This window comes from Ranitomeya variabilis, chromosome 4 (assembly GCF_051348905.1).
Source record: "Ranitomeya variabilis isolate aRanVar5 chromosome 4, aRanVar5.hap1, whole genome shotgun sequence".
Taxonomy (NCBI): Eukaryota; Metazoa; Chordata; class Amphibia; order Anura; family Dendrobatidae; genus Ranitomeya; species Ranitomeya variabilis.
In genome coordinates, this window is record NC_135235.1 from 381,899,287 (window position 1) to 381,911,246 (window position 11,960).

The 11,960-nt window shown below is 45.1% G+C and overlaps 1 protein-coding gene across 1 annotated transcript in view; it reads left to right on the plus strand.

The window, feature by feature from the left end:
- The window catches only part of OSBP (oxysterol binding protein), a 49,201-nt gene extending 48,057 nt beyond the window's left edge, over positions 1 to 1,144 (plus strand). The window contains exon 14 of the mRNA XM_077250816.1: positions 208 to 1,144. Within this exon, the coding sequence (XP_077106931.1) occupies positions 208 to 350 (143 nt within the window). The 3' untranslated portion in view covers positions 351 to 1,144. The remainder of the gene's footprint in view (positions 1 to 207) is intronic.
- Positions 1,145 to 11,960: the final 10,816 nt, after the last annotated feature.

An 11,960-nucleotide genomic window follows, 5' to 3' on the forward strand; every position in this document is an offset into this window, starting at 1 on the left:
TATTAAACATACGTACGTACCCACTGCCCATTCAACATTTTTTTATCAATGCATTAAAAATAAACATGATTTTAGTTTTGTAGATCCACATATTACAGGGCTTCCAGTAATCCGGAAGAGCTTGTCCCTCTCTATTGTATATATTTTAAGTGTGCCATTATAAAATGGGCAGAGTGCTATATGTGACCCTTCCATCTCTTCTCACAGATTCTCCAGTGGATTCATACAAACCTTTGTGGTTTGACCGCAAAATGGATCCAGTGAGCAAAGAAATTACGCATATTTACCGAGGCACTTACTGGGAAGCCAAGGAAAAGCAACATTGGAGTGCCTGTCCGGATATCTTCTGAGGAGCAAGTGGAAATGGCAACATCTCGATCCCCTCCCATCCTCTTCCACCCCATGCTCTGTATGTTCTTTACCTTTTTGCAATGCCTTACTGACCCTAGTTCTGGCACCCCTGAACAGAGCAATGCTCTGCAGATCATCCCCAGTGAATAAATAATATAGTGCATCATCTTTTTATTTTTGATCTACCCCTTTCCCGTATGTCACCAGCAATTCATTGTGTCCAGAACCTTTACAGTAGCACTTATGCATTGCAGGCGTGGCATAACCTAATGCATACGTACAGTTGCCGTCAATCAGCCGTACAGATGACAGTGCTGTTGCACAAAATATTTTGCTTTTCTAGTCTTTTTTTTTTTTTTTTTTGGGGCTCTTTCTAGTCTGCAGAGCATTGCTCTGATAAAATCCTCCTTTGGGTCTTTGAACCATCTCACCGCCCCTGCCTTGTGCACTAGGGTGGGCGGGGGCACTCTTTTCTGCCTTATGTTTGAGTTAATCTCTGTGATTTTGGGTTTTTTTTTTTTTTTTTTTCTGTTTGATTTGTGTGTTTTTTGTTTGTTTTTCCTTTTTTGATGAGGGGTGGGGATGAAGGTGTGGGAGGGTACAATTTATCAGACCTCTGGTATCGATTTTGGGTATAAAATTGAGGGTTTGCTCTATTCTGCCCCAGATATAAATATATATATATATGTATATTTTTCATTTCTCTCCCGTCACTACCTCTCGCTGTGTGTGTCACCTTTTTCTCTTTCCGTGCAAATACTAAATTAAATAAAGATGAGATTACTCTTCTCAAGTTTGTGGGATTTTCAATTTTGGAAATATATTGTGCTAGCATTGCTTGAATTGATTCTAGATTTATTTCTACGCTGGTCCATAATCCCACCATTTATCCTAGGTCTATCAAGTTCAACCTTTCGGCACTAATTTAGCTATAACCTGCAATGTTATGTGTATGGAGGAAATCATCCAGCCCCTTTTTTAAAGCTGCCAGTGTCTGCCATTGCTATCTCTTGTGGTAGAGCATTCCATATTCTGACTGCTCTAACCGTAAAGAACCCTTTCCTGTTTAGCTGCTTGAATTGCCTTTCTTTCACCTACAATAAGTGTCCCCTAGTCCTCAGTGTGGTCTTTGGAAAGAATAAGTCATGTGCCAGTGCTTTTTTACTGACCACACATGTATTTATACATAGATGTGAGATCTCCTCTGAGGCGTCTTTTCTAAGCTAAACAAGCCCAACTTTTCCAACCTCTCATCATATGAAAGGCCTTCCATCCTTTGTAATAATCTAGTTATTATTATTTATATAGCACCATTGAATCCATGGTGCTGTACATGAGAAGGGGTTACATACAAATTACACATCACTTACAGTAAGCAAACTAACAATTACAGACTGATACAGAGGGGAAAGGACCCTGCCCTTGCGGGTTTACATAGTTGCCCATCTTTGAACGGATTATAACTTCTGAATATCCTTTTTAAAATGTGGAGCCAAATACTGGATCCCATATTTATAAAGGGGTAATACGTTGGGAATCACAGGATTTTCTCTTTTTTTTTTTTTTTTTATACACTGTAAAATTTTGTTGCTTTTGCCGCTATTTCCTGACATTGAGAACTGCTGCTCAGTTTACTTGTAACCAGAATACCCAAGTCCTTCTCCTGTTCTGTCATCCTGAGTATGCTCCCATTTAGTGTATATGCAGCAATAGGATTACTAAGTCCTCAGTTATTATTATTTATTATTATTATTTATTTATATAGCACCATTAATTCCATGGTGCTGTACATGAGAAAGGGGTTACATACAGAGTTATAGATATCATTTACAGTAAACAGGTTTACAGTGACACACTGGTACAGAGGGAAGAGGACCCTGTCCTTGCGGACTTACATTCTATACTTTACATGTATATTACATGTGTTAAACTAGTTATATCAGTTGGTGAATTTTGATTAGCAACTACACAAAAGGCCAAATTCAATGGTGGGCAACTGCAAGCGCACATCTTCTCTCTTTCTAAGGACCAGACTTTGCTGAACCCTATGAGGAGGAATTTGGAATATGTCCCTCCTGACCATGACTATAGGGGAATTTTACTGAATAATAAAAATATATACCGTATTTTCCGGCGTATAAGACAACTTTTTAACCCCTGAAAATCTTCTTAAAAGTCAGGGGTCGTCTTATACGCCTGGAGTCGTTTTGTACGCCGAGTGCAGACACCAATGTGTATATGGTGGGTGGGGGGAGTGGTCCTGATGATGAGGAGGGGGCGTCTCACAGGAAAGTGTGAGTGGAGTATCTTCCATTACCTCATTGTAGCTGCAGCGTGGGGTGCTGGGGAGAGGCGGCGGCAGCTGCTCCCCTTTGTGCCGCGTGGGTGCTGTGCTGTGGGGCAGCGGCTCCTCTTCGTGCAGCGTCGGGGCTCTGTGCTGTGGGGCGGCGGCGGCGTATCTTTGTGCAGAGTCAGTCGGGGCTCCTCCGGCATTTCCTAAAAGCCCGGAGGCCCCGGCAGCTCCATTGCTGCGATGCGGTGGCCTCTGGGAAAATGGCCGCTGGGGGCGGCGCATGCTCAGATTCAGATCTCGTCCCGAGATCTCGGGACACGAGATCTGAATCTGAGCATGCGCCGCCCCCAGCGGCCATTTTTCCGGAGGCCACCGCATCGCAGCAATGGAGCTGCTGGGGCCTCCGGGCTTTGAGGAAATGCCGGAGGAGCCCCGACTGACTCTGCACGAAGATACGCCGCCCCACAGCACAGAGCCCCAACGCTGCACGAAGAGGAGCCGCCGCCCCACAGCACCCACGCGGCACAAAGAGGAGCAGCCGCCGCCGCCTCTCCCCAGCACCCCATGCTGCAGCTACAATGAGGTAATGGGAGATACTCCACTCACACTTTCCTGTGAGACACCCCTTCCTCGTCATCAGGACCACTAATCCCCCCCCCAAAAGGCACATTAGTCACCGGCCCTATAAGACGACATACGGCGTATAAGAAGACCCCTGACTTTTAAGAAGATTTTATATTTTAACTGGAAAACTTGGGGGGTCGTCTTATACGCCAGAAAATATGGTATGTGTGTGTATATATATATATATATATATATATATATATATATATATATATATATATATATATATATATATATATATATATATATATATATATATATATATATATATTCTATATCATTGATTCCATGGTGCTGTACATGAGAAGGGGTTACATACAAGTTACAGATATCACTTGCAGTAAACAAACTAACAATGACAGACTGATACAGAGGGGCGAGGACCCTCCCCTTGCAGGCTTACATTCTACAGGATTATGGGGAAGGAGACAATATGTTGAGGGTTGCTGCAGCTCCGGCGTTGGTGAGGCGGTAGCTTCAGTAGTGATGAGGAGGCAGCGGGGTCAGTGCAGGCTGTAGGCTTTCCTGAAGAGATGGGTTTTCAGGTTCCGAATGTGGTTGATAGTCGGACGTGTTGGGGCAAAGAATTCCAGAGGATGGGGGATATTCGTGAGAAGTCTTGGAGGCGATTGGATGAGGAGCGAATAAGTGTGGAGGAGAGAAGGAGGTCTTGGGAGGACCGGAGATTATATGAGGGAAGATATCGGGAGATTAGTTCAGAGATATATGGAGGGGGCAGGTTATGGATGGCTTTGTAGGTCAGTATTAGTAATTTGAACAGGATAAGCTGAGGGAATGGGAGCCAGTGAAGAGATTTGCAGAGGGGGGAAGCGGAGGAGTAGCGAGGAGAGAGATGAATTAGTCGGGCAGCAGAGTTAAGGATGGACTGGAGAGGTGCAAGGGTGTTAGCAGGGAGGCCGCAGAAAAGGATGTTGCAGTAGTCAAGGCGGGAGATGATGAGGGCATGCACAAGCATTTTAGTAGATTGACGGTTGAGGAAAGGACGGATTCTGGAGATATTTTTGAGCTGGAGGCGACCGGAGGTGGAAAGAGCTTGGATGTGCGGTTTGACGGACAGGGCAGAGTCGAAGGTTACTCCGAGGCAGCGGACTTCCGGTACGGGGGAAAGCATGATGTCATTGATTGTGATAGGTCAGGTGAGGAATATCTATGGGATGGAGGAAAGATGAGTTCAGATTTGTCCACATTGAGTTTGAGGAAGCGAGAGGAGGAGGAGGAGGATATGGCTGATAGGCACTCTGGCCCAGACGTCACCGCTCTGTCCAGAATCCCAGAGAGGTAGATCTGAGTGTCATCAGCATAGAGGTGGTACTGGAATCCATGGGACTTTGAGTTGTCCCAAGCCAAGTGTGTAGATTGAGAAGAGTAGGGGTCCTAGAACAGAGCCTTGGGGGACTCCATCAGAGAGAGGGTGGGATGAGGAGGTAGTGTGGGAGTGGGAAACACTGAATGTGCGGTTGGAAACGTACGAGGAGATCCAGGATAGGGCGAGGTCTTTGATGCCAAAGGAGGAGAGGATCTGTAGTAGGAGGCAGTGGTCAACTGTCGAAAGCAGAGGACAGGTCTAGAAGGAGGAGTACAGAGTATTGCCCATTAGCTTTGGCAGTAAGTAGGTCGTTAGTGATTTTGGTCAGGGCTGTCTCAGTTGAGTGATGGGGCGGAAACCAGATTGTAGATTGTCAAAGAGCAAGTTAGATGAGCGGTGGGAGGAAAGTTCAGAGTGGACGTGCTGCTCCAGGAGTTTAGAAGCGAATGGGAGCAGTGATATTGGGCGATAGCTGGACATAGCAGTTGGATCGAGGGTTGGCTTTTTAAGGATAGGCGTGATTGTGGCATGTTTGAAAGCAGAAGGGAAGGTACCAGAAGATAGTGATAGGTTGAAGAGGTGGGTTAAGGATGGGATAAGTGTGGTGGTGAGGTTGGGGAGGAGATGGGATGGGGTCGAGCGCACAGGTAGTGAGGTGCGATTTGGAGAGGAGACATGTAAGCCCCCCTTCGGTGATGTTGGATAGGATAGTTATGGGGTTTGGGCATTGGTCTGGTATGCAAAGGGGTTGTGGTGGTTGAACAATGAAGACTTGCCTTGTCTGGTCGATCTTATTTTTAAAGTGTGTGGCAAAGTCCTCAGCAGAGATGAGGGAGGTTGGAGGGGGCAGTGGGGGGTGGAGGAGGGAGTTGAAGGTTTTCAATAACTGTTTGGGGTTGTAGGATAGGGAAGATACGAGGGTTGTGAAGTAGATCTGTTTAGCAGAGGTGAGAGCAGATTTAAAAGCGAGTGTTGCCTGTTTGCATGCAGTGAAGTCGTCTTGCAAATGTGTTTTCTTCCAACGCCGCTCCACAACCCTGGACACTTGCCGGAGCTTTTTAGTGGTGATATTGTGCCAAGGTTGCCTATTGATATGTTGTATTCTGCCATGGACGAGAGGGGCAACTGTGTCAATAGCTGATGCAAGAGTGGCATTGTAGAAAGCAGTGGCACTGTCTGTGTCGTGGAGTGAGGATATGGATACCAGTGTTAGGATAGAGTCAGAGAGTGTGTGGGTGTCTAGGTGTGCAAGGTTTCTGCGGGGGTGCGCATTTTGCTGGACATGGATGACTGGTGAGGAGGACAGGGATGAGAAGGTGAGCAGATGATGGTCGGATAGAGGGAGAGGGAAGGTGGTGAAGTTAGAGAGCAGAGACTGGTGAATACCAGGTCTAATGTACAATGCCTACAAGTAGTATTCAACCCCCTGCAGATTTAGCAGGTTTAATAAGATGCAAATAAGTTAGAGCCTTCAAACAAGAGCAGGATTTATTAACATGCATAAATCTTACAAACCAAAAAGTTTTGTTGCTCAGTTAAAGTTTTATAAATTTTAAACATAAAAGTGTGGGTCAATTATTATTCAACCCCTAGGTTTAATATTTTGTGGAATAACCTTTGTTTGCAATTACAGCTAATAATCGTCTTTTCTAAGACCTGATCAGGCCAGCACAGGTCTCTGGAGTTATCTTGGCCCACTCCTCCATGCAGATCTTCTCCAAGTTATCTAGGTTCTTTGGGTGTCTCATGTGGACTTTAATCTTGAGCTCCTTCCACAAGTTTTCAATTGGGTTAAGGTCAGGAGACTGACTAGGCCACTGCAACACCTTGATTTTTTGCCTCTTGAACCAGGCCTTGGTTTTCTTGGCTGTGTGCTTTGGGTCGTTGTCTTGTTGGAAGATGAAATGACGACCCATCTTAAGATCCTTGATGGAGGAGCGGAGGTTCTTGGCCAAAATCTCCAGGTAGGCCGTGCTATCCATCTTCCCATGGATGCGGACCAGATGGCCAGGCCCCTTGGCTGAGAAACAGCCCCCACAGCATGACGCTGCCACCACCATGCTTGACTGTAGGGATGGTATTCTTGGGGTCGTATGCAGTGCCATCCAGTCTCCAAACGTCACGTGTGTGGTTGGCACCAAAGATCTCGATCTTGGTCTCATCAGACCAGAGAACCTTGAACCAGTCAGTCTCAGAGTCCTCCAAGTGATCATGAGCAAACTGTAGACGAGCCTTGACATGGCGCTTTGAAAGTAAAGGTACCTTACGGGCTCGTCTGGAACAGAGACCGTTGTGGTGGAGTACGTTACTTATGGTATTGACTGAAACCAATGTCCCCACTGCCATGAGATCTTCCCGGAGCTCCTTCCTTGTTGTCCTTGGGTTAGCCTTGACTCTTCGGACAAGCCTGGCCTCGGCACGGGAGGAAACTTTCAAAGGCTGTCCAGACCGTGGAAGGCTAACAGTAGTTCCATAAGCCTTCCACTTCCGGATGATGCTCCCAACAGTGGAGACAGGTAGGCCCAACTCCTTGGAAAGGGTTTTGTACCCCTTGCCAGCCTTGTGACCCTCCACGATCTTGTCTCTGATGGCCTTGGAATGCTCCTTTGTCTTTCCCATGTTGACCATGTATGAGTGCTGTTCACAAGTTTGGGGAGGGTCTTAAATAGTCAGAAAAGGCTGGAAAAATAGATAATTAATCCAAACATGTGAAGCTCATTGTTCTTTGTGCCTGAACTACTTCTTAATACTTTAGGGGAACCAAACAGAATTCTGGTGGGTTGAGGGGTTGAATAATAAATGACCCTCTGAAAAAACTTTTCACAATTTAAAAAAAAAAAAATAAACAAAGAAATAACATTCTTTTTTGCTGCAGTGCATTTCACACTTCCAGGCTGATCTACAGTCCAAATGTCACAACGCCAAGTTAATTCCAAATGTGTAAACCTGCTAAATCTGCAGGGGTTGAATACTATTTGTAGGCACTGTATGTCCGTCTGTGTGGGTGGCTGCAGAGGACCACTGAGTGAGTACAAAGGATGAAGGTAAGGGACAGAAGTTTGTAGGCTGTTGACTGAAGAGTATCAATGGGGATGTTGAAGTCACCCATGATGATGGTGGGAATGTCAGCAGAGAGAAAGTGAAGAAGCCAGGTGGAGAATTGGTCAATAAAGGCAGTGGCTGGGCCTGGAGGTCGGTATATGACGGCCACTTGCAGGTTGGAGGGAGAGTAGATGCGGACAGAATGGATTCAAAAGAGGGGAGGATGAGGGAGGGTAGAGGTGGGATTGGGTTAAAGGTGCAGTTAGAAGAAAGGAGAAGACCCACTCCACCATGTTTGTTGCCGGGTTGAGGGGTGTTTGTGAAGTGGAGGCCTCCGTACGTAACACAGCGCAGCAGGGGAGGCGGTGTCAGAGGGTGTTAGCCATGTTTCTGTGAGGCCGAGGAAAGCAAGATTGTGAGAGAGAAAAAGGTTGTGAATCACGTGAAGCTTATTGCAGATTGAGCGGGCATTCCAGAGTGCTCCAGAGAGAGCGAGCAAGAGGGGTGGGCGTCAGGGGCACGGGTTTTATGTTGGAAAGATTGCGTTAGATAATATTAGATAGGGAGCGATAGGAGGGGGTAGTAGTGGGAGGTATGAGCTGTGGGGGTCCTGGGTTGGTAGCTATGTCTCCAGCAGTGAGGAAAAGCAGAGAAAGGTAGAGCAGGTGGGAGAAAGAGAGTGGCTGTCTTGTTTTATGTTTTCTTAGGACAGATTTGAGGTTGAGGAGCAGGTCAGCAGAGGAGGACAGGTGGGGAGGTAAGAGGGAAGTGGAGATGATTATTAGGTTAGAGAGTGCTGGGGTTTGTGATAGGGAAGGAAAGAGGATTAGTGGAGCAGACACTGTAAGGGCATAGATAAACATGGTGAAGGAGTAAGATGGGTTAATAGAAAAGCTAGATCCAAGTAATAAGAAGTGCTTACTCAGCAGACATACTCAAAAGAGACATCACAGAGTGGGGTCCTGACTCCTGCCGTGACTAACTGCCGTTGAAATATCTGCGGCGTCTATATGCTTAGCTGCGCAATGCTTTGCTGCAGAAATGCGCGTGCCTGACCCCACACGCGTGCACTCCTTAAGATGCTACTACATTTATAGGACTGAGTAAAGGATCAAGTGAGAGGGATTGTGGGTCCTTATTTGGGATAAATTAGCAATTGGCCAACACCCCAGGGGAGGTTACATGATCAAAGGCACTGAGCCTGGCTGCAACCATATGCTTGAACACGAAAATATCTCCTGTGACCCCAGCATGGATGTACAGCAGTAAGTAATACAATGCAACAAATGAATTTAACTAACATTCAGAAGGTACATTAAAGGGAAGGTTGCAGGATGGTAGACAGCAGATAACAGCGAGCAGAGATGTTTGTACCATTAAAGGGGAAGGTTGCAGGATGGTAGACAGCAGATAACAGCGAGCAGAGATGTTTGTACCATTAAAGGGGGAGGTTGCAGGAGATTTTATATATATATATATATATATATATAAATTTATTTACAGACCAAAAGTTTGGACACACCTCATTTAAAGATTTGTCTGTATTTTCATGACTGAAAATTGTACATTCACACTGAGGGCGTCAAAACTATGAATTAACACATGTGGAATTATATACTAAACAAAAAAGTGTGAAACAACTGAAAATATGTCTTATATTCTAGGTTCTTCAAAGTAGCCACCTTTTGCTTTGATGACTGCTTTGCACACTCTTGGCATTCTCTTGATGAGCTTCAAGAGGTAGTCACCGGGGATGGTCTTCCAACAATCTTGAAGGAGTTCCCAGAGATGCTTAGCACTTGTTGGCCCTTTTGCCTTCACTCTGCGGTTCAGCTCACCCCCAAACCATCTCGGTGTTCAGGTCTGGTGTCTGTGGAGGCCAGGTCATCTGGCGTAGCACCCCATCACTCTCCTTGGTCAAATAGCCCTTACACAGCCTGGAGGTGTGTTTGGGGTCATTGTCCTGTTGAAAAATAAATGATGGTCCAACTAAACGCAAACCGGATGGAATAGTATGCAGCTGCAAGACGCTGTGGTAGCCATGCTGGTTCAGTATGCCTTCAATTTTGAATAAATCCCCAACAGTGTCACCAGCAAAGCACCATCACACCACCTCCTCCATGCTTCAGGGGGGAACCAGGCATGTAGAGTCCATCCGTTCACCTTTTCTGCGTCGCACAGACACAGTGGTTGGAACCAAAGATCTCAAATTTGGACTCATCAGACCAAAGCACAGATTTCCACTGGTCTAATGTCTATTCCTTGTGTTCTTTAGCCCAAAGAAGCAGTGGTTTCCTAGCCGCTATTTTACCATGAAGGCCTGCTGCACAAAGTCTCCTCTTAACAGTTGTTGTAGAGATGTGTCTGCTGCTAGAACTCTGTGTGGCGTTGACCTGGTCTCTAATCTGAGCTGCTGTTAACCTGCGATTTCTGAGGCTGGTGACTCGAATAAACTTATCCTCAGAAGCAGAGGTGACTCTTCGTCTTCCTTTCCTGGGGCGGTCCTCATGTGAGCCAGTTTCTTTGTAGCGCTTGATGGTTTTTACAACTGTACTTGGGGACACTTTCAAAATGTTCCCAATTTTTCAGAGTGACTGACCTTCATTTCTTAAAGTAATGATGGCCACTCGTTTTTCTTTACTTAGCTGCTTTTTTCTTGCCATAATACAAATTCTAACAGTTTATTCAGTCGGAGTATCAGCTGTGTATCCACCAGACTTCTGCACAACACAACTGATGGTCCCAACCCCATTTATAAGGCAAGGCAAGAAATCCCACTTATTAAACCTGACAGGGCACACCTGTGAAGTGAAAACCATTCCCGGTGACTACCTTTTGAAGCTCACCAAGAGAATGCCAAGAGTGTGCAAAGCAGTCATCAAAGCAAAAGGTGGCTATTTTGAAGAACCTAGAATATGACATATTTTCAGTTGTTTCACACTTTTTTGTTAAGTATATAATTCCACATGTGTTAATTCATAGTTTTCACGCAAATACAGAAAAATCTTAAAATGAGAAGGTGTCCAAACTTTTTTCTGTACTGTATATATTTTTGTCTAGCGGCATTAGATCATTGTATGATTTTTGGAGGTGCTGTCCATTCTCTTTTTTTCAGCATATTAGCTAGATTATATGCATCAGTTGCTGTTGGCTCACTATATTCAGTCACTTAATTCGTGAATCTAGTTTTTTCATCTTTGATTTTTTTTATTTATTCGTATTATTGTAAGGTATCAATATAAATTTTCGGTTGTCATACACTGTGTGCAATATTAATAGACAAGTGAGTAATTTGACTATATTATCACTTGCTGTGTACCCAAATAGTGGTTTTCCTCCACACATGCAGTATCAGCGCACTCAGGAGAAACTGTACAACAATTTTTGGAGTCCATTTTCTTCTCTTAGCCTTGTGAAAATAAAAATTGTGCAAAAAGATCATTTTTGTGGAAAAAATTAGATTTTTTTTTTTCACGGCTCTATGCTATAAACTTCTGTGCAGCACCTCGGGGTTCAAGGTGCTCACCACACATCTAGACAAGTTTCTTCAGCGGTCTTGTTTCCAAAATTGGGTCACTTTTGGGGGATTTACATTGTTTAGGCACAGTAGGGGCTCTCCAAACATGACAAGGCGTCCGCTCTCGATTCCAGCCAATTTTGTGTTCAAATAGTCAAAAGGGCTTCCCTTCCAAGCCCTGCTGTGCGCCCAAATAGTGGTTTTACTCCACACATGCAGTATTGTTGTACTCACAAAAAATTGCACAACAATTTTTTGGGTCCATTTTGACCTGTTACCCTTGTAAAAAAAAATTGGGTCTTAAAGGAAAGGTGCCGCATTTTATTTTTTGTATTAAAAATAATTGTTTATATAAACAATTATTTTTCATACAAATTTCCTTTTTTTAACTTTAACATTTTTTTTATTATTATTTTTTTTTTCAGCCACTGGGCGCCGCCATTTTGCTTTGCAGGAGTGTAAGTGAAGCTGCACGACACTTACACTCTGCAATTACGGCAGCCCTGGGCATAGAGATCTGCGGTCGGCTCCCGACACTATACTTAGCATTATAAGCTGCCCCCTGCTGGGTCCTGGCCACGCCCCCTGAGCCGTCCACATCACAGCAGAGGCAGGAGATCAGCGCCATCTTCCTGGAGCTCACACTGCATCTGTGAGCTCCAGCTTCCCAGGATGATCGCAGGAGCCCTGCAGTTATAGGTGGAGGAGGAGGAGAAGACCAAGGACGGGAGGGAGAAGAAAGGACTCAGCAGGGAGCCGTGAAGTAAGTATCAGTGGGGAGGGGGAGAGGGAATCTAATCCTAGCC